Consider the following 22276-nt stretch of genomic DNA (forward strand, 5'->3'; position numbering starts at 1 on the left):
ATTATCTAATTTATATAGAAGAAGCAAAGAAGGCCCAAAAAAGTGGAGTATTATTATTAAGGATTAAATATGTTTTATGTTATTAATTAGACACGTCAGCAGAGTTATTGTATTGGATCTATCGGATCTGTGGTGTGGAAAAAAACCCTAATGGATATGGAGCTGGAGCAGAAGCAGGCGGAGATCATTGATGAGCTGGTTCGCCGAGCTTCTACCTGCAAAGGCGAGGCCCTGTTGCCTATCATCATCGAAGCTACATCGCATCCTTCTCTTTTCGCCTTTTCCGAGATTTTGGCTCTACCCAACGTTGCCCAGGTCTTTCTTCATTCTCGAATCCTGGCCTAATTTACATCGACGATCTACTATTCTCATGCTTATTTGTGATTGTTTTTTTTTTCCGGTGCTAAAAGTTTGTTGTGTAGAAATCTCTCTCTCTCTCTCTCTCTCTATTAGCTAGCTAGTAATTGTTGATGTTGCATTGCAGCTTGAAGGAAGCACACATTCTGTATACGTGGATGTTCTGCGGTTGTTTGCCCATGGCACCTGGGGTGACTACAAATGTACGAACCACCTTTTAATGTTTAGGCAATACAGCAGCTCCCTCCCTGCCACACTTTCTTATTTGTTTTTGGTTTATTAGGCAATGCTAGCCGTATCCCTCAGCTGTCTCCTGACCAAATCCTGAAGCTTAAACAGCTCACTGTGCTTACCCTTGCCGAGTCAAACAAGGTTTGTATTCTCTTCTCATTTCCTTCCACTTGTTTCTCACTTTGCTTGTTATTCCTTAGGTTTTGCCTTATGATACGCTCATGGCCGAGTTAGATGTCACCAATGTTCGTGAACTCGAGGACTTTCTTATCAATGATTGTATGTACGCGGTGAGTGCTCTCTCTCTCTCTCTGTTTTTGTAAACAAGCATGATACTGACTTTGCTAGCTACTTACTATCTTTCAGGGTATAGTTAGAGGCAAACTGGATCAGTTGAAAAGATGCTTCGAGGTCTGTTTTGTCTCTCCTATATAATCATTGTGCTTCTGAGTCATATATTTCTTGGAAATATGCAGGTTCCATTTGCAGCTGGTAGGGATCTAAGGCCAGGACAACTAGGGAATATGTTACACACATTGTCAAACTGGTAGTTAGTTCCTTCTTCTTCCCTTGGTCTCCAGCGTTTTGTTTCTTTCTTTGCGCCTTTATTTCTATTTAAAAAATGAACCCGCACATGGCGTTAGAATATATATGACTAATGATTTACCTCAATTGAGCTCTATTTGAAGTGTCCTTTTCTCATGAAACAGTTTGTGCCTTGCTTAAATTTTTGAGACTTTTTATGTGTGTGTAGGTTGAACACATCAGAGAATCTTCTCGGTTCAATTCAAGACAAGATTAAATGGGCGGACAATATGAGTGAGATTGACAAAAAACATCGTAAGGAAGCAGAAGAAGGAGTGGAAGAAGTCAAGAAGTCTCTGTCCATGAAGGTCAGTGATAGGCTTGGAGGCCTAAGGGCTTCACTATTCCCTCCTACTAATTATATAATGTAACTAATTATAGGTTTAGTAACCCTGAGCTAGAGTCTGAGAACTGAAATGGGGTTTTATCAACAAGGGACACCACTAAGAAAACTTCTTTCAACTTTGTAATTCCAGTACTATCATAGATTGAAAAAGCTATCAATTTTATTATATACATTGAGCGATTCAGCCAGTCGACTGTGGGGAGTTCTTCTTACGTGTTATTTATATTCAAAAGAAAACAACGTTGTGTTACAAATAGGACAAGTTATCCTCCACCTTATGTCTGGAGCGATTTAGTTGTATATGTTTTTTTTTTTTTGTGGAGTTCTTTTTGTGCTTCGATATGAATAATGAAATGTTGGTGGAGTGGTGATTGTAGAAAGAAAACTTTTAGACGATTATGAAATGTGATTGGGACGGGTGGTGGTCGATGTAGTCTTACTTACATTGTGGGCAGGGGGACATTGACAGCAGAGGGCATAAAGAGATGTTTGGGGAACCAAGTGGAGTGATGGACTATGAAGAAGATAGAATCCGACCAAAGAGGTAATTGTTTCCCTGGTATATGATACAAGTATTAGATGAACTAGAATGAAAAGTGACAAACTCACCTTTGGATCGCAGGAGGCGGCATCCGGTAACAAGGTAGAGAGAGGAGAGAGAGTGAAAAGGGATTTGTAATGGTGTTGATGGACGTATAATTTACTTTTGGTGGCGGTTTTTTTATTGTTAGCATTTCATTTCAACTTGTATAATGAAGTATCCTTGTCTCTTTCTCAAGGCAAGAACAAATTCGGTGGTTATTCGACTTAAAAATGATATGAATAGACAAGCAAAAGTTGGTACAGTTGATTGATTCATAAAAGTTTATGCATTTCATCGAATCCGATGTTGTGACCGGTAATCAACACTAAGTGGTAGAGTCAATGTTGTAGAAATAATGAAAAGCAAGGCATGGAACTCTAGCCGTCAGGTTTATAATGTCAGTGTTGCGTCTTCTAGCCACAGGTGAACATGAGACTGGTGTACTCGGGCGGCGCTTGGTGATCCTTGACGGTTCAGGGCCATCAATGCCGATGAGGTGAGGGAAGTTGAGTTTAGCCTTGGCCCCTCGCAACTTGAAAGCGGCTCGGTCGTAGGCCGCAGCTGCTTCCTCGGCCGTCTCGTAAGTGCCGAGCCATATCCTGGCTCCATGTTTGTTGGGGTCTCTGATCTCTGCGGCGTATTTCCCCCAAGGCCTTCTCCTCACTCCTTTGAAGTTGCCTCCTCTTCTTCTGGTAGATTCCAGATCTGGTGAGCTGCTGCTGGAGAAAGAAGAGAGACTCTCTGAGTCATCCTCCAGCAGATGTCGGCGAATCGAATCCAGTACCGAGGAGCAGTCATAAGATGTGAGATCTTGTTGCATTTTTCTTCACTTGCGAGTCTTTAATTGCCAGATAGATTACACTCAAGGTTTTTATGTGAGACTTTGAGATTATCCCTGAGCATATACTGTATATATATATAGACAGAGAGGTTTACTAAATTATATTTGCGCTTTCTTGGAAACGCCTTATTTAGTCACGTTTTCCACTCACCTCTTTGCTTATTTTATTAATAATTCAAAACAAATAAACCTGACGTAAATCTCATGATTTTTAAATTTAATATTCTCGTCCTGTTACATTTATCTATTTGGAATTTGGAATTTGGAATAAGCTAATTTATCCTCCCGTAAGTAATTTTACTAATAATTTTTTTTGCTAGGAGACTTATGGAAAGAGAAATTAACTTCTGGAATAGATCCTAAAGCCGAAACCAAAAAAAAATAGAGAAAATGATTATAAGAAGTGATGTAGTTTCTGGTGGTAATCCAAAATATTACCATGCAAAATAATGTTTTATCTGGTCACTGTTTTTGGTTTGATTGGTGGACTGATCTTGGACCCCTGATCACTGTTTTTGGGAATAGAGGACCGAGGGATTTACGGATCCCTATTGACTCCCATGCGTGCACAGCTGCGCTGAATGGTGAATGGAGACTCCCTGCAGCAAGGTCTGAAGAAGCTGAAACACTCCAAGTTGTTCTGTCAACTATGCAACCACCGTCTGATTCTCGTGGCAAGGACGGCTTCCTTTGGTGCTCTCGGCAACGCTCATTTAAGCACAAGTTTTCCTCCAAAACTACTTGGAACTTTATCAGGGAGTTGGTATCTTGGAGTAAGCTGGTATGGTTTAAACATATTCCGCGATGCTCTTTTGTATGTTGGATGGCTATGCTTAACAGGTTACCCACGAAGGACAGGCTCATCTCTTGGGGAATGACAGTTCCGCCGGTGTGTTCCCTTTGTTCCTTAAACCCCGAGTCTCATGATCATCTCTTCTTCAGCTGTCCTTACTCTGTGGCTGTTTGGACTCATTTCTCTGGATGGATGTTCAGTATCCCACCTGTATCTCTCGCCTCTGTAGCACACATTACTGAGCAAGCTCACATTGTATCTCGCTCAGGTGCTCAGTCGATTATAAAGCTCTTGATGCAGGTCGTTATCTACAACCTATGGAAAGAGAGGAACCACCGCATCTTCAGGCACACACCATCTTCCGAAGCTGCGATCATTAGCGGAGTTGATCGCTCTATGAGAGATCGTCTCTTATCACTGCCACCTCCATCGCAAGGATCACTGTCCTTGCTCTCGCTCTACTTTTCCATCCGTTCTTCTTCTCCGCCTTAGCTTTGTTTAGTTGTTTTTAATTGCTCTTTTGTTTTCTCCTTTGTAATAAGTTGTTCAACAACAAGGATATATCTTTTATTCAGAAAATGGTAAGCTTAACATTTTACCAAAAAAAAAAGCGTCAAATACATGTTTTCAAATTATCTTGGAAAAAGAGAGATCGATAGTTCAACATGTTTTGCTACTAAGGTAATTCTCAAAAAGTAATTCTATAAGATAAACATTTAAAGGTAATTTAAAAGTAAAATTAAAAATATAGCTATGATTTTGACATTATTAAATCAGTAATATTTTGTTTCATTTATTATTTTTTTTTTGTGCGTAGAAAGTTGATGACATTAACATATATAACACAAATAGTGACGTGGACCATGCTTCTCCTCCACGGTGAGCTCCTCCGCCGAAGTAGCGCCTGTCAGCGCCATGACGTGGACCATCTCCTAGTGACGCTCTGCTTGCTTGGCGAGCTTCACTATGTACACATACTGGTTTCTACTTAATGTTTACCGCCATTGGAGAAAAAAAACGAAAAAATCATCTTCTTGAAAAAAAAAATTGTAAGAAAATGAAAAAGAGAACCGGACCAAAATTAGAAGTGTGTAGTTTTTATTTTTTGCAAAATATATAATTTTTTTACGTACAGAACTTAAAGAAGATGATTAGGCAATTAAGAGAAGTTGTCTGAAATTTTTTCTTTTTCAGTTATGTTCGATTGAATTTTGAATTTTTTCTTTTTCAGTTATGTTCGATGGAAATTTACAGAGATGAAAGGAGAGAGAAAAAGTTAGGGAAATTTGGGATCATATCCATTGTAGGATTTAAATGAAGTATATATACACATCAAAGAGAAAGCTATGATATTTGTGTAACAATTGCTATATTTCTCCTTCCATGCACCATTTATGTTTGAATGATTTTTTTTTTCTTTTTTTCTTTTCTTACGAATATGTTTTCCCCTTCTATTTTTAGTTGCTTTCAGTTTCTGGTAAAATAATTATTAAACTTTGTAGTTTACATAATAAAAACATAGTTTTTTGTACACATAATATGTTTTGAAAATTTTAAAACAGACATATATTTTATAAATTTTATATAATATTTCATAATCGCAATTTTAAATCTATACTACTTTACATATATATAGTATAGTTAGATTTTATTTCTAAAATGAAACATAATGTTGATGTGTTCCATTTTGTTTAAAAACATAGAATAGTACAGAAGGGAGGATCATTGGTCATCTCGTTAGGGTCAGAGCTATTTGTGGTCAGGGATTTTGTGGTTGAAGACGTTGTGCAGACCAGATAACCTGCTAGTGTTTATGTGGTTGGGTCAGTTCTGAGTGGTTAGGTCTGCGTGAGGAGTAGAAAAGGGAGGATCATTGGTCATGTGGTAGTGTTGTTAGAGGTTATGTGGTCAGGAGATTGACGGTGAGTTGGAAGGTGAGGGTCAGTGTCCATGTGGCTAGTGTCTCAGTGGATAGTAGGTAGAGTCTACACATTGAGTTTAAGTGGTTAGGGTCTACACATTGAGACTCGTTGTTATATCAAAATAATGTAAACACTATCATATACACATTACTTATTAAGAATCATTCTTACAGAGAACGCTCTAAACACCATTGTATCCACTTCATTCCGATAATCATTCTTCAAAACACTGTAAACACCAACAAAACTCTAAACATTGGAAAGATAAACACACCGTCAATCTATGAATACAATACACAACAAATCAGAATGGAGAACAAGAAGGACATGAGACCGCAGAATCCATAATCAAGTACAAATTAAAGACAAGACCGATCAACAAAATTAGAGAAATTGGGTTGATGATAAGTGCTAAAGTGATTACCTTTAACATGATCGATAGCGTTACAATTCAAACCACTTTCACTACCCGAAACTATCTCCTTCTTAGCTTCATCGCGTCTCTTCAAAGTGAAGGGTTTGACCGGATACACATAATCGGCGGTGATGTCTCCTGTTTCAGATTTCGGGGATGAATCTTCCTTCTCTACTGAACACAACTTTATCTCTAGAGTTTAGGACGAGGTTTGTGTCATCTTCGCCTTTGATTTCCATTGTAATTTCCTCGACTTTCAGCATGGAACAAAGGATCAGTGAAACAGAACCCTAAACGCCGACTCATCCGGAGATTCTTCTTCACTCGGCTCGCTGGAGCTCCATAAACCGCGGTCTTCAACCTGCAACAGCTCCGCCGCAGACAGATTTGGTATAGATCTTGGCCAACAAACTAAAGAGACACCGCACATCTCGTCGGGGAGGGTGAAATCCAGCGAAAAAGCAAAGAAGAAAAAAGGGAAAAAGGGGGAGAGAAACCCTCTAACGCCGGGAGATGCGCCGTAATCTGCTTCTTTGTTTCGCTAGAGAAGGTTGGAGAGAACCAAGTGGACATTTTGCCAAACTCAATCATTTCGAGTTGATTTGAGTGAAAAGGGTTTTTTAGTCAATTTATCAAGAGAAAGTACCCCACAAGCTGAAAGTTTGTGAAGATGTAAATAGACAACACAAAAGTATGTCTATGCGTAAATTTTTCAATTATTTGTCATGTACCATATATTTAACAAATATAGTATTGTACAATGTCAAATATTGTATTAACGGCTCTTATGCGCGGGGAAGGAGAGCGTTGTCTATTTTCATATCAAATTGATACATATATCAATGCATGACTATATTCTTAAAAAATGAGGTTGTTATGAATATGAAGCAAAATGACCCAAAAAGTTAACATAGATTTAATATATATTGATATATTTTTGGAGAGATATAAGAAGAGAGAAACACAATACGCTATAAACTTATGAGGGCATTACATTATGGGTTACTTTGTGGTGAGTCTTTAACATGTTTAGGTACTTTCTGCTGAAGGTGTACTTTAAATCTACATTTTGTATTTTTTGTTCCTTAAATATCCCTCTTGGAATGAGAGTTAAAATCTGGTCAAACAAAAATTAAACACTAGTTAGTCTTTTTCTATTACAATTAATTGGTAAGTTTATTGAGTAGTGTGATTTGTTTGAAACCATTAAATTAAAGTATGTTAAACCCAATTGTTCAGTAAATTAAGCAGGCTAACACAATTGTTTTGTGGTCAGATACATGTGGTTGTGGGAGACAGAGGTATGGTTATGGATGGGATTACGATGGATGTGGTCAATGGATGGGTTATGATGGAAGTGGTCATGGAAAAGGTCAGGATTAAGATGGTTGTGATCATGTCTCAAAGGTAGAGTGGATGTGGAGTAGACGGCTTGTTTCTGGGATAGTTGTGGATAGAACGAGGTTAGGGTTATGATGGTTGTGGTCATGGGTCAAGTTAGAGTGGATGTGGTCAACCATTTTCTGGAAAACTTGTTTGTTGCAAAGAGTCGTGCTACCAACCAAAAGATGAACATGTTGAAGTTGAAATGAGAATTAATATAATGAAGAAAAAAGAGAGAATGTAAGAGATAATGGATAAGATAAAACAAGAGGTTGAGAATGTAACCAAACCACATGTTCTCAATTTTTTTAAAGTCATAAGGACTTTAGAAAATTTACAAGCACAAAACACTTGACATGTTGAAAGTATGTCTATGTGTATATAGAGAAGTGAAAAATATGTTTAGATGTAAAATTTTCTAAACTTATCGGGCAATAGAAGCTAGAAACATCTTGTTGAGTTATAGGCGTATTTTAATCTAAAGGTGGATTGCACAGTATTTTTTTTTTTTTGGGCTCAACTCCAACTTATCATTAACCAATAAAGTAGTACATGATTTTAACCACAGAGGATTCAACCACACTTACAAACAAAGCGATCTAGTATCACCCAAGAACACATAGATGGATCCTACGCTACGCGATCAAGATCTTTGCTGTAATATCTACCCAGTGAGAATACACTCTCGTCACGACCCGACAAGAGCATTCTCTTAGACCTCCTAAATCGACCACAGGAGTGAACAACATAAAACCCGAGCTTAAACTAAAATCTAATCGAGAATAATCATTAACGAACAAGTATTGGTCGCCAAAGAATATGATTTCAGAACTTGGACCAGTACATCATCACCGAATCGGTGCTATCCCGAGTAACTCCAGCAATCATCGGGCTCAATATCTCACTCCTTAGCCAGAAAAGACGAAACTAGTCCGTATTGAAAAGGCAGACCTCGGCCTCAGACAAACGAAACCGGAACAGCAACTGTAGCTTCCAATGGTGTGGGGCTCAACAGCCGGAGCCGTTGAACAACCGCCGCCGACGCTGGGAAATTGAGCACCACCGCGATTCAAAAGCAGAGATCATTCCTTCAGTTGACCACTCCGTTGAAATGGAAACTCTACGCCGCGTCGTTCCGGGGAACCAGAGAGACGAGACCATTTTCTGCCGACCAACACACCACTCCTCTGTTCGGTACACCGTCGAGCAGAAGCCAAGGTGGAGGTGGCTTTCCACTGGGTCACGCGCTGCTGCCGTGAAAAAGACGTAGGTCTGAAAAAGGGAAAACTAGATCTAGCCACCTTTCAGTCCTAAGAGCCGACCTCTTCCTCATCAGCCATGCCGTAGTCTCGCCACTCCAAACACCTCCGATTAAAGTCACCTTCGGATCCCATAAGGTTTCCGGTGCCTCACCAGCAGGGTCAGAACAGTAAGCATGTCGACTGGGAATGGGACCGAGAGGAGAAAGGCAAAAGGAAAAACGAAGATAGGATTAGAGAGGAGCCTCCGGCACAGGCGAGTGCCGGACCAGAGAAAAGCTTCACGCTTTGTTGAGAGAGGTCTGGAGATAGAGAGGTCTGGAGATAGAGAGGTTTCACGGAGAGTTTTTTTGATCCGGTCTGCTTCGTTAGATAGATAATGTGAATTGCATAGTGTTACTACAGTTGACTTTCCACATTTGCAAATTAAGCAGTTTTTCTTATACAGGGAGTGCAATTACTCTTCAAATAAACTTAGAAAATGTAAAACTTTAAATACTGAAATACCGACTATGTCGTATGGTAATGAATACCAAATCAGGCACATATTACAAATTGAAAGGAGAAGAAAAGACAAGCTAGTGATTGTTGTCGGCCCAACCGGAGACCATTCCCTCGTCAACTACTGGCTTGAGACTACCACAGGATCTAGCGACCGATTCAAAGAGCTTCTCAATTTCAGGAGCACACCTGATGAAGGCATGTTGCCAGAAGCCATATCTTGGATTCTTGATGAGCTCGATGAACGTTATTAGGAGTCCCCAAGGATGCGGCCGGTTCACAATTAGCCTTTCCAACAACACTCTTGTTATCTGCTCCTGTATGATGATCTCCTGTTTCCATTCACACACACGCAAAGAATTAGATTCTCATATCTACAGAATAGACTCCTGAGAGGTATAACGATCCTCACCTGGTTAGACTCGAAGAAGAGATAGAGCATGATGAAGGAGAAATAATGAGTGTGGTTGTTGGGATATCGAAGCTGATTGGCGATCGCGTTGAGGAACAAGTAGCGCCCTTCCGTATCTAGTTCCATACTTAAATACTTGAACATGTGCAAGGCCACCACATTTTGAGCCTGAGTCTCACCCGCTTGTAGCTGCTGAATAGCCTGTCATCCGCATTGAGTCAGGTAAGATATACATTTATTCCTTTTAGCTGACAGGATCCATTTACAATTAACATATAGCCCCGTATTCCACACTGATTCGTACCTGCATTCCAGTATATAGCACAAGCGAGTTGATCAATGGTACATTGTAACGGGTTCCAGCTGAGCTGGCCTCGTTGGACGAGAGAAGCAGCTTCTGCTTCAACTCACTTAGGAAAGTTGAATTCTGTTGCCTCAACTGCAAGAAAAAAAAGTATATGTGAGTATTTCCTGATATAATTTGAAGAACCTTCAAAAGGAGTGAAGAATCAGATGATCTATTACAGTGAGATACTCGTCCACGTCATTCTTCATTTGCTTCGCTTTAAGCACAGCATCAACCCCGGAAAGGATACATGGAGCTTCTACTATCTCAGGCAGTAAATCAATCTGCAGTTCACAAGATTTAATCAGCTTACCAGGGATATATATCTTTTATTTAGAATTTGAACAGGCTGCACTATCCACAATCATCTCAGAACCTTCAAATTTGGCGTAGAGGGATCTGGAAGCCTCATGTTCCGTGGAAAAGAACTGAGAATAATATTTCGCATTTGTATGCAACTTGAAGGAATCACATCACAGAAAGTAAAATGATAATCACAGAGGAACTCCGGGAAGTCATGAAGCAGCACCAGCAACACTCTCAATGTCCCTTTGTATAGGAAATTAACCTGCATAATTGATAAACAAATGAGAGAGAGACACCACTTTAAAGTTACCATCAATTATACCCCTAGTGTTCAGTTTAAAAATTACACGAGGGAAGAAGGTACATACTGGTCCTCCGAGTTCAGCATTTCTCAAAAATGGCTCAAGAAACTGGAACAAGTCAACCAGCAGGCGTTGCACATATGGCCAACCCTTCTGGCCATTTACTATAAGCATCTTAGGCATGAAGCTTCTGTGGCTGACCAGCTCTAGCCATGCAAAGCTGGAAATTTTATAGTGCAAAAACACAATTGTTCAATCAAAAAAAAAGAAGATATATATGCCAACCACATGAATCATTCTGAGGACATAGGTATTCGACTTCTCCCATAGTTCCTGACAAATTCTAGTTTGATTAAAAGCATTACGAGAAACAGCTTTCAGTCCTAACCTGAAAGCGGGAACCTTAAGAGGCTGCAACGCGTGGAATGCATTGGCAAAAGCTGTTAGAACCTGAAACAAACTGGATGTTAGTTATATCGATAAATAGCAACCACTTCAAAGAAAACAAAATGCACCTGAAAGTTTGTTCCATCAGTCCCAGGATCCAGGGAACATAAGTCCAGCAGCCAGTTGATGAACAATCTAAAATATGGTCTTGGATTGAGTGACGTCTTTTTATCTTCGGCGTCCTTCTGAATAGACCTCACAGTTACAGCCATGATCTACAGCCAGTAATCATTATCAGACCCACTCACCTTTTTCCACCAATAAAATAAAAGTTTTCAAGTATTTTCAATAAACTAAAACTAACCTCCGAAAGAAGAAATAACTTGATGCTAGACTCCTGTTCGGGGAAATACTGAAAAGATTGTCATAAGAAACAAAAATAGGCTTAGCAGGCAATGTATTTTGGGCTTAATTATCCGCTCCTAGCCTTAAAAATTCATGAGAATTTACCTTCAATACTGAAAAAACAAGCTTTGCATAAATATCGATAATAAGGAATGATGGACTCTGAGCTTGCTGAGGAGATTGCCCAGCTCCAGAACTGATTTCTTCAGAAGATATACAATGAGCAACAGAGAGTTCCTAAACATAACACCCAAGTTCAATCATAAGGCCTCTAAAGATTTTGGAAGTGTGGATCCTATGAAAACTTAAAAAGTCAATCACCAGAAGAATTCTGAAAAAACTCTCTGTTGTATCATCTCCCTTAAGTAGTCCAGTCTGATGCAAATGCGAGACATATTGTGAACAAGCGGTTTCATTTGCACCGGAAACTTCGCAAATTTGATACCAATTTTTAAAAAGCGTGGACACCTGCGGAAGCATACGGACCATAAAAAAAGATAAACAACGTACGGGAGATGTATATACCAACATAGAATTGAAGAGGTAACAGAGTATTTGTTTAATAGAAACATGAATATTTAATAATAACAGCTACACAAACGTTTCTATTGAAATCGTTATCTGTAGCTTGAAACCCAATTAAACAACTAAAAAGACTAAAACTCGTCATCCATATTGGAGTAATGAAACCTAGTCACAAGCAGAAAAATTACCCGATTCCGGAAACCCGCAGGATCTGCGTCCACGTATTCCCAGCTGGCATTCTCTTCTGTGTTAGCAGTTGTATTGCACACAACCTGAGAACAAAGCTAACATGTCAAAAGAATTAACAGCCTGATCACAAGCAACATTCGGTAATGAAAATATCTGAAACCTTTTCATCCTTCGATTGTCTATCATTGTTCTCGTTTCCGGATGCACTATCAGAGAGACCACTTGTATTAGTAACTGGATTTCGTATGATGTCAATTAGTTGTTGCAATGACTCAGGAGATCCGGATTTTGAGGAAAGCTACAACCGAACAAGGAAAAAGTTAACGTTACCAAATGAATATGTCAAATATATGATAACAGCATAAAACAATAGCTGAACCTAACCACGATATCTGTCAGTTGGCGTTCTATAAAGAAGTATTACAAGGCAGATAAATAAAAACAATATCTAATCCTAATCCCTAGTTGTATGTTTTCCGCACCTAATAATTGTCATATATCAGAAGAGGTATTAGTAATACATTAGAACAAGCTAAGGCAAGATTGCAATAACAAAGGCCGAAGAAAGTTATATTTGCTACCTTTGCCAGTGCATCAACAAGACTGTGTAGCTCTGAAATGACACTCGACTCCTCAGTGACCAAGGATTGGAGCAGAGAAATAGAGAAGTCAGTGGCTCTCTCTGCAAAGCAAACAAGTAGTTAGCCACGTTCATTCACAATAAAAGAAAACTATACAAATATGTGATGTTCGGCATACTGTTTCTCCCTCCATCAAGATGCTTCGCCATGTGGACATTGTACTCCGCTAGGTTAAGCAACTCGCGTTGGATAAGACCGATAGTTATATCCTTGTTGAGCTTCCGCTCCTCCTCTGAATAAATCACCTATGCATGAAGTTCCAAGGAAGTTACATAAGAATAATAGAAATCCCAGAAAAAAAAAACAAATCTCGTATCCATAACTAATTGAGGATGGTTCTTGTCATATTTTATCAGGAACTCCAGCTACGGGAAATAGGCTCAATCTAGTCCTTTTTGTCACGAGTCAATCTAATACTTATTGATGTGTCATGTCAAGAAATAGAGGCTTATTTAAGAGAAATATCAGAAGCAACTGAACTAAAGCACGTACGAGAGTGTGAACTACAGAAACAATATGAATACTTAAATTTTGAAAAGGTCGTTGACATACCCAACTAGTTAGCTCTTTAACAACACGCTTGCAAACATCACGAATAGCCACAAGAATTGCTAGGTTAGCACTGACGTGAAGACTACTTGATGCATTCTCATAAAGAGCCTTGAAAGCTTTTTGAGCGACAGCCAGAGCTGCTTCATCTCTGCTGATACATCTGAGGATGATTTCAGGAACTTCAGAAACTACAACCTGAAAAAATTTAATGAAATCGTCAGTGATTGAATCGATGCCAAAACAGATAGACATTAAATGGCCAAAAACCACCAAACCATTTCCCGAAATTACGAAACATTTAAAAAATTAACTAACAATTCCATTAATTCTAGGTGAACAGAAAATGGAAAACGAAACTTCACCATAACCACTTATGCACTCAAGTACCTGAATTTCACCATCTCCTGCATTATTAGCCACTAAGTCCTCCATCTGAAACAGTTTGACGAAGTAATTGTAATTGTAAAAAAAGCCAAAATTAATGTAGTAATTGTAAAAAAAGCATAAATAGCCACTTTACTAACCTTCTGCATAACAATATGATACTTATCCAGTGCATCTCTCGTGGACAGAGAAGGCTGGGTGATATTACTTCCACCAAGACGCTCCATGGTAGCAGCTGAAGTCAATGTCTGCAATGATGTTCCAGTTTCCTTGGGTATAAAATAAGAAGCACAACTCAGTGATTAGATATAATAATTAAGCGAGTCGAAATTTAAAAACAAACAGTAGTCTCACTTTCATAGCAGTGTCGGAGGATTCAACCAGGCTCAACTCAGAAGTCGAAATGGAATTAGAGAACTGAAGATCGCCTGTTTCACCAGCTGGATCAACTTGTGAGCTTTGAACAGAGGCAAGATGAAATGTCAACATATTAGCTGTGAAACACAAAAGAAGAAATGTAAACAGTTTTATCAATATGGGCCAGCAAAGCACCTTAAAAGTGAAACTGGAGATTCAAAACCCTCCACAGAAAGATCTGATGCCCGGGAGACCATATCCATCCGGGCGTGTTCAGCACCAGACAAAGAGTCCGAAGCACTTTTTCCTGATACTGGACCATAATTACTACCAAGCCCAACCTCACCAGATGAGCTTGAAGCAGCAGATAAACCGTGTGAAGTGTGGGTTGACTGCTTTTGCCAAGGAAGTTGAACAAAGTCCTGCAAAATGCACGCGTATCGCTTAGTTATACGAACACAAAAAAGACCAACGGTTATTACCTGTTAAGAAAAAGCACCTCATAAACTCGCTGTTGAGATAGGGACAGCTGTCCCGGTTTGGGGCGGAGGGACTCTGGTATAAAACTGACAGAATTTTGCGATAGGGAGGATCCAGCCCCATCTCTGGGCTTTCTCCGTAACAACAATTGCTGGGCAATGTCCGCGTCGATAGTTTGTACTGCCTGCAGGGACAAGGATATATTTATATCACTGAACATTATAGGTAAGGCTCAATCATACAAAAGGGTAACAAGGATCCCTACTCAAGTGAAGTGCTTGCAATCCACTCTAAATATATTCTGGTTATTTTCAAATTTACTAACTTAAAAGCTGGAACATAAATGATATAAAATCTAACACAAACCTTCTCTGTAGCCGCCTGCTCAATGGCAGCACAACCCAGATCAAGGTTGTCATTGGTCACAAGTTGCACAATTTGTTCAAGAGCTTCATTTTTAATATTCCCCTGGAGCGAACTCCGCAGATGACCTGAAATTGAAGTGCGCAGGGGTTCCTGCATATACCAGAGAATGCATAAAAAGCAAGAAAGGAAAAATAGAGCTGATTTAATTAGTGTAACAAGGCAGAATACAATAGCAAGAATGTAGACAAAAATATTAAGAAGCCAAGCCTTTGAGCAGGAAAAACCTTGCACGTCACATGAGCCAAACTCCCAGCTAAACTCGCTACCATCAAGTGAGCTGCACTATATATACGTGTCTCATCTGGTTCCAAGGCATAATCCTGGAGTCAAAGACGAAACATGTATGTACGATTGACATACAAGATCAAAACTTTGTAGATTCTCTACTCGAAGAAAAAAAATAGAGATGCAACAAAATATACATGGACTACTACAAAACGGAACTAGACGCTAGAAACTGACGCTTGTGATAAATGGGAATAATTTTAGTTGTCAAAATAAAGCGATGGAAAACGAATGTGAGATAAGGAAATCATTTGGGATATGAAACAAAAAAAAGGTAGACAAGTTCAGATTGGCCAACCTTCAGAACAAGCTCTTTTGTTGTTTGGCAAGCAATGCAAACACTTCTCTGAACAATACCAGACACAATATCTTTGATAGCTCTATCCATGGCAAGTGGTACCACTCTGACAATGGATAAAACTTTAGAATGTCGAAGAAACCACCTTAAATGCACTAGAAACATAAATATCACCAGTGGGAGACCATTAGTTACAAACCTCGGAAATGGAAAGTGCGTACCAAATCCGCTTAATTTCTGATTGATAACCACATGATTTCCAATGTTGGGAAGCGCTGGTGGCTGGCCATCATCATAACAGTGAAACGGTATGAACCAGATATATATATATATATATATAATAACTTTGATCGACATTCATATAATGATAATCGTACCTGGCTAGTAGAAAACAATGGGGATGGACTTGACGGGAACAGTCCTTGAGGTGACGGGAGCTGATCAGGCAAGCCTAAAGTTGCCACTTTTTCGTCTTCCATCAAAGTATTAGCATACACACGTTGTGGGGCTACATACTGAAGAAAAAGCAAGGGGCTAAAATACTGTTGATAGCTAAAAGCTGACACTATATGTCAATAACAAAAAGTACACAAAATATAACCTGTGATAATAACTTTGAGGGAATGTCTGTATTTGCTACATCAATAGGTAGGTCTATTTGCTTAAGAGGAGAAATTGTTTTAGGCTCCTGGATTATCGGTGGTTGAGATATATGTGTTACTCCAAGATCTTTGTTACTAAAATCAGGATTCCCATCTATTTCTCTCTTCCGATCCTTTAGAAGGGAAGTTGGCGCTACTTCCTTCAAATCAACACCAAGGTTCTTGAATAGAACCTGAACAGAAAGAAGATGAGGACAAAACAATAAATACTCGAAGAGAAAAGATGTAAAACAACTCGTTGATCCTCAACCACGCACAGTCATCTTTCTAAAGTCATTATTAAAAACAGATACCTCTATATCAAACTTCAGATTCATTTTTAGGTTTGGCATTGAATAGATCTCAGCGAGTAACCCAAGTATAGCCATCGTCCAAGGATTGGGAGGCTGATACGCAATACTGTTTTGGCATGGTTCAAGAACCTGCAGTAGCCGAAAATTAGGACTAGAACAGCTAGTAAAACTAATCAGACATCACCAACCTTTGAAGTGAATGGAATTACTGCTATCATCAACCCTTTTTCATAAGCCTGCAGATGGAGAAGAATAACAAATTGACACAATTATTGCCAAAAAAAAAGGAATAAACTTTGAGGAAATAGCAGAAAATACCTCCACAATCAAGGATTTTGGATCTATTTCTCGCGCCCTTAAAACATGATTCCTTCCAATGGTCAACTTTCCAAGCCAACTGCCTAAATTTTTAAGCAGGGATCGCTCTTCCGAGCTTGACTTTATGAGCTCTGAACCCAAGAGAACCTGCAAAACAAAAGCACTTACGTAAGTGAAAAAAATTGCTCAACAGAAGGAACACCCACCACAACAAATCACTTGTATGAAGAAATATTTACCTTGCAATTTTCGTAAGTATTTTGAAGTATCTCCTTAAATAACAGCTTGGAATCAACTTTGTCCAGGAACTTTAAGTACAAATCATGAAAATTGGGCTCGATGCTTGCTCTATCAGGTATTTAACACCAGGAAGACAATCAGAAGAGCAGACAATAACCGCACATAAATTGCAAACAAAAAAACACAATTATTCGTACCTTTTCATAACCATATACTGTGCAAACCAAGGATAGTACTGCTGAGGCAAAATCTCAGCAAAATCTTTCCCTTTAGATTCAATGTTGGCTAAAGATATATTATTGATTATGAATGAAATTTTGTCCTGAACATCTGACGGTGGAGCCTGGAAAAAAAAAACTTATTCTTGTCACTCATACCAAATATTAGACAATTAGCATGTTGGCAATTCACTATGCCATGTAACCAAAAGCAAATAATTCCAAATGTAAATGCAGAGCACAGCAGGTACGGTACCTCTATTGCGTTTTCCCTTCTCTCTGCTGCTGCAACCAGGGTTTCTATGTTCAAAGCAGAGCCAAACCCTGTGATAATCGACTATTAGTAACATTTCTTCTTATCATAGGAAAGAACTAGATTTCCTATCATATTTTAGAAAAATAATTATAAAGTTAAGACGACATGGAGATTACTCGTCGAAGTAGCTCCACGAGCTGGACGAACAAAACCAGCTGAGGTTGATGAAGAAGTCGAAATGCCAGGATTCTGCAAGGATAACTAGTGAGATTAAATGAATACTCCTCCCACCCACAGCCATAAATAAAACAGAAGAGAAAGTGATCACCTTAGGAGTGACAGAAACATCAACGGAAATGTTAGATGATGACGGCAGAAGCGGCTTTGCTTCGTTAGATGGAACACTTGGTACTCTGCTGCGGTCATCAATATGCACTTCATTTGTCTGTTGAGGCAGCACAGGAGAAGGAAGTTGCAACGCAGATTGACCAATTCCAGAACCAAACTGACAAAAACAAAAACAGAAATGATGTGTTAATTTACTTCTCGCCTTAAATTTTCGGGAAAGTTAATTTAGGGCCAAGAAAAATATAGCCCAGTCCATACTACGAGAAGTTTACAAATGTGCACATCATCTCTAAAGAGCTGCTAATGGAAGGCATGAGACTAGAAATATAAAGGATAAAGCATTCTTCTTCTTCACAAAAGAAACTTTTAATCAACACTATACCTCGCCATTTCCAGGGAAAGACTGTGAAAGACCAGGGTGCGAAACAGAGGCATCTGACTCTAAATTACCAGATGATATCCTTGAAAGTGCTTGTTCAATAACAGTGACTAACTCGGGATGAGTGCTACGCAGATGAGATATTTGTAAAATATGGTTGCAGTACTGAGGCAATTCAACCAGACGATTCACAAACTGTTCCAGAGCTTTGCTTCCAAAGAGAAACATCTGCATGAATCAGGAAATTAAGAAAATGACAGATCTCGTACAGTAAAAAGCGGGCAGACACAAATAAATCACAAAAGAATCCATACTTTTGAATCTGCAGGTTTACGCAAAGAATCCAAGACTAGACGCAGTGCCATACCCAATGTGATTGAGCTTATAAGCTGGTGCTTGATAACAGAACCTGAGATTTGTACAAGTCGCAAAGAGAATGTGACGACAGCAATACAAAATAGAAGAAAAGATGCTCAAACAATTGCCCGGTTATAGTACGCTAATAAATGTTGAGAATTAGACACAACAGCATGAACGGCAAAATGAATTCATGGTATCATCCCTTTACATAAAAGTAAAACATCCTTTAGAAGACCCACTCACCAAAGAGAATGGAAGCTATTTTCAGCTGCCTCTCGGGATACTTGGGGAAAAAACGATATTCCTCAAATAGATTAGCAATCATGCATTCAAAAATTGATTTTTCCCTGTAAAAAAACAACCTCGTGATTTTGTTTATGCAATGAGAAGCCCGCAAAACTTGATAAGAAATTTGTCAAATAGGCATAGTTTGCCATTATCAAACCTCTGAACCAAAGAGTCCTTGTATAAGGAAAGCATTTGAACCATAGCATCAACACTCAGCTGACCAGAAAACATTTGATGAAAATAAGCGTTTGCTTCTGCCTCAACATCTTCTCCATATGCATTGGACGCTGATGAATCTTTAGCTTCGCCATTCTGCAGTTTCGAATTACAATCCAAGATTGCTGCATTTACTTTTTCTATATCTTCTACCAGTTGAGATGAAGTAATCACATTATCATGAGCTTTCAAAACCTGCAATGCATGTCAAAAAAATTAAACCCAATAGATATGACGCAATAGAATAGCCAAATAAAGGATCATAACTAACTTTCAAAAGCAAAGCTGTTGCATCCAAATGAAGATCTGATAAAGGATCAGACGGATGGAAATGTTTGGAAGTAAAATCCTCCGATTGGTTAAAATGCACATTCTTGACAAATTTGAGACACTCCTGAAACATGAAAAAAGGTGGATTTTACATGTTAGACCGTTTGATTATGAAATTACAATAATAACTTTGATTGTGAAAGAATATGTTACCACAGCAAAGGTGTCCTTATACACATATAGACAGTTTGGCAGCCAGTTCTCAATGTCCAAAAATCCTCTCAGTGAGGCAAGGGCTGCCAATCTGATGCTGAATGAGACTGGAACTGATTCTAAAACGACAGAGAGAATCTGAAATTAAATCAAATAAAAAATTGATTAGTTCATAGATGCAGAGAAGCTAGTGTATGAAATAAGTCATAGTAAGGAGATAAATATTAAGTCAGCGTTACAACATATTCACCTTGAGCTCATGGCAGATTTCAATTATTCTGAGTATGCTGTCTACTTTAAGATTTTGGGCATTTAAAATCCCCCACAGAACGAGCTCAGCATTTTGATGCCAGAGATGAAGGATAAAACCACTATCCTGGGAATTCGTTATTATCAGTGGGAAAACAACAGAAAGCACCTCTCGCTGGATGAGATTATAGGCAGTCTGCAACAACGGGATGAACATGCTTAGCCAAACAAAAAAATTCAAGGTTAAGAGAATATATCGTCAAAGAGCACTCATGACGAATTACTTTGATGTGTGCCATTCCAAGAAGCAGGGTTTTAGGACAATGTGTGAGTGGATAATGGAGCAGCGAACTAACTAAAACAGTATGACCTCTCTCGGCCAGCTGGCATAACACATCTAAGAGATCGAGAGATAGCCAAGCTTGATTGGAAAGTCCTAATTGTTGCTCATGGCTGTGCATGTTATTATCAACATATACCTGGAAAACAGATGGTCAAAAGAATAGTGACAGAAACCAGGAAGGGCAGATCTAAAGACAGACGTGTGGTATCTCACCAGCTTCTTTGGAGAATGCGTAAAGGTGAACACTTCTGGTGGGGCGGCTATTGCATGCTTAAGAAAGGATAATTGACCTTCCATATTTTTCCAGACAGAAGCGCATACAGCATCCAGAGGAAATGGGTCCTGCACGAAGCAGTTTAACAGACTCAAACGACAGTGGAAGTGAAAACAACATATTGTGAACAGTCAAATTAGAGAACACACCTTGCAAGCAGTTTTATATAGGCGCATGAAAAACGAGAAAGACTCCATATTAGGGATGTCAAATCCACTATGGTCGAGATTCTCGATTACTTTCCTCCAGCTTGTGGCAGGAGCCTTGTTTAGCAGAAAAAAAAAAAGAGGATTAGCAAATAAGCTAGATGATTCATTAAATCCTTTGCTCAAAGGAATGATCATGCACAAAGAAAAAAGTGTAGTACAAAGAGTGAAATGAAGGTATCAGTGATGTTGATTAAGATGACTTACAAGCTGGATGATTGTTTCGATTAAGATGTCAGCATTCCACGACCTTGGCGTGGGAAGTTCAGTTGGAAGGCAGCATCCAAGGGCCAGAGCGAATGTTGGAAAGGTGGTGTGATTATCTTCACGATCAGGACATGCACGAGCGACATTTGCAAGAATTCTGGCGATAGCAGCCTCTCTTAATGGTGCGAAAGTAGACAAGATCTCTTTGCATTGCTGGGCATCAGCAGTGAGACCACAACCTAATTCACCCATGAGATCTCCAACAGCAAGTTCCTTATCGATTTCATCAAGGATAGCCTCAATCTCGTTGTCACTGTGAAAATCCAAGCGGAAGAGAAAAGCGTTGAGAGTCGCAATATGGACTGGGAAGGAATAAGAGATGATAAGGGGCACCTGAAAACATAAGATTGGTGATCTTGAGGAGAAAGGAAAGGCGTAAGAGCAAAAGAGAAGTCATCTCGAGGTTGAGCAGAAGAGAGGATACGGAGGAAGGAATCCAAATGGCTGGAGAGGTCCTCAGATTGCTGGAGAAACAAGACAACATTCTGAATTTGCTCAGTTGACTCGAGCTGGCCAGGAGTGGCACACAGTTGCTCGATCTCGGCCAATAATAAGTTTCGTCCTACACAAGAAGAAACGACCAGACATTCATTAAATTAAATAAAAGGATAAACCAAACCTAGGAGAAGAAGCAATAAAGAAAAACGCACCACTTGACTTTGCATCGGATCTTTCAGAATCGGCCAGGACCAGAGCAACGCTAACTTTCTCAGGGATTGAAAAGCCCAACGCATTGGTCAAATCATCCACAAAATCGTCAGTGACCTCAACATCTTGGAGTGCGTGAGAAATCAGGGTTTGGAGATTATTAGAGTTGTTCAAAACGCGTTTGAAGACCAAGGATACAAGTTTCTCAAGCTGCAACGCATTAGGATGGCTTCTCCGGACGGTGAAGCAATCTATGCACGTCTTGAGAGCTGGAATGCTTGTCTCAATACCAACATCAACCAACTGCAATCATCAAGTTTTGCTCAGAATACAGATAATAAACTCAATCCATAATTCAAAAGAGAGAGAGAGAGGTTTACCTGACAGATCTCTTGAGCGATTGAGTCGACATCGGAACCATTAAAACTCTCGAGCAAGAACCGGGTATGGCCGGCGACCTTTGACGGAACCATCAGCATCGCGATCCGATATCCAAAATGCTTGCTAGGGTTTTCGGGGGAGAAGAGAAGATCCAACCAGAGTATCCGCTGATTCTGATCGTTCCCAAGTTTGCGATTTTTGCGTTTGGGTTTTGGTTGGTGGTGAATTCCTCCCCCCACACATATACCGCCACTGCTAAGCCCATTCTTACTATTTTCTAAATGGGCCTTTTGTTTTATTTAAGGATTTACGGCCCACTTTAATAGACCCACTCGT

The 22276-nt window shown here is 39.4% G+C and overlaps 3 protein-coding genes across 6 annotated transcripts; 1 reads left to right on the forward strand and 2 right to left on the reverse strand.

Annotated features, from left to right (window-relative positions):
* Positions 1 to 78: 78 nt before the first annotated feature.
* LOC106426034 (COP9 signalosome complex subunit 7) lies at positions 79 to 2364 on the forward strand. Of its 3 annotated transcripts, none has more exons than XR_007327308.1 (9): positions 79 to 315; positions 485 to 560; positions 641 to 729; positions 789 to 878; positions 955 to 999; positions 1065 to 1135; positions 1343 to 1481; positions 1989 to 2063; positions 2142 to 2364. XR_007327308.1 is itself a non-coding variant. In XM_013866748.2 (9 exons), the coding sequence occupies exons 1-9, from the start codon at positions 151 to 153 to the stop codon at positions 2164 to 2166; spliced, it is 789 nt and encodes a 262-aa protein (XP_013722202.2). In that variant the 5' UTR covers positions 79 to 150; the 3' UTR covers positions 2167 to 2364. The 3 variants fall into 3 exon arrangements, 1 of the variants encoding a protein (XP_013722202.2); XR_001285230.2 differs by having other exon boundaries at positions 1992 to 2063; XM_013866748.2 differs by having other exon boundaries at positions 1975 to 2063.
* Positions 2365 to 2427: 63 nt separating this feature from the next.
* LOC106426023 (ethylene-responsive transcription factor 13) lies at positions 2428 to 2922 on the reverse strand. Its single transcript, XM_013866736.2, has one exon. The coding sequence runs from the start codon at positions 2920 to 2922 to the stop codon at positions 2428 to 2430; it is 495 nt and encodes a 164-aa protein (XP_013722190.2).
* A 6262-nt stretch (positions 2923 to 9184) lies between these two features.
* LOC106426027 (CCR4-NOT transcription complex subunit 1-like) lies at positions 9185 to 22171 on the reverse strand. Of its 2 annotated transcripts, none has more exons than XM_022711079.2 (49): positions 21940 to 22171; positions 21562 to 21862; positions 21245 to 21473; positions 20852 to 21164; positions 20588 to 20701; positions 20378 to 20506; positions 20106 to 20300; positions 19823 to 20017; positions 19573 to 19710; positions 19361 to 19483; positions 19031 to 19284; positions 18829 to 18932; positions 18540 to 18634; positions 18229 to 18453; positions 17827 to 18003; positions 17675 to 17747; positions 17499 to 17566; positions 17222 to 17367; positions 17024 to 17132; positions 16785 to 16931; positions 16655 to 16702; positions 16467 to 16595; positions 16113 to 16346; positions 15889 to 16026; positions 15711 to 15793; positions 15512 to 15617; positions 15153 to 15248; positions 14869 to 15018; positions 14522 to 14686; positions 14218 to 14444; positions 14020 to 14122; positions 13806 to 13934; positions 13669 to 13713; positions 13282 to 13476; positions 12848 to 12974; positions 12670 to 12770; positions 12249 to 12386; positions 12088 to 12171; positions 11696 to 11842; positions 11480 to 11611; positions 11334 to 11381; positions 11098 to 11244; positions 10971 to 11032; positions 10649 to 10802; positions 10351 to 10542; positions 10154 to 10258; positions 9933 to 10067; positions 9629 to 9829; positions 9185 to 9548 (listed from the first exon to the last, which is right to left on the reverse strand). In XM_022711079.2, exons 1-49 carry the CDS (start codon positions 22036 to 22038, stop codon positions 9294 to 9296), a joined length of 7110 nt encoding a protein of 2369 aa, XP_022566800.2. In that variant the 5' UTR covers positions 22039 to 22171; the 3' UTR covers positions 9185 to 9293. The 2 variants fall into 2 exon arrangements, with proteins under 2 accessions (XP_022566800.2, XP_048621426.1); XM_048765469.1 differs by having other exon boundaries at positions 12088 to 12183.
* Positions 22172 to 22276: the final 105 nt, after the last annotated feature.

Source organism: Brassica napus, chromosome C8 (genome assembly GCF_020379485.1).
Source record: "Brassica napus cultivar Da-Ae chromosome C8, Da-Ae, whole genome shotgun sequence".
NCBI classification, from domain to species: domain Eukaryota; kingdom Viridiplantae; phylum Streptophyta; class Magnoliopsida; order Brassicales; family Brassicaceae; genus Brassica; species Brassica napus.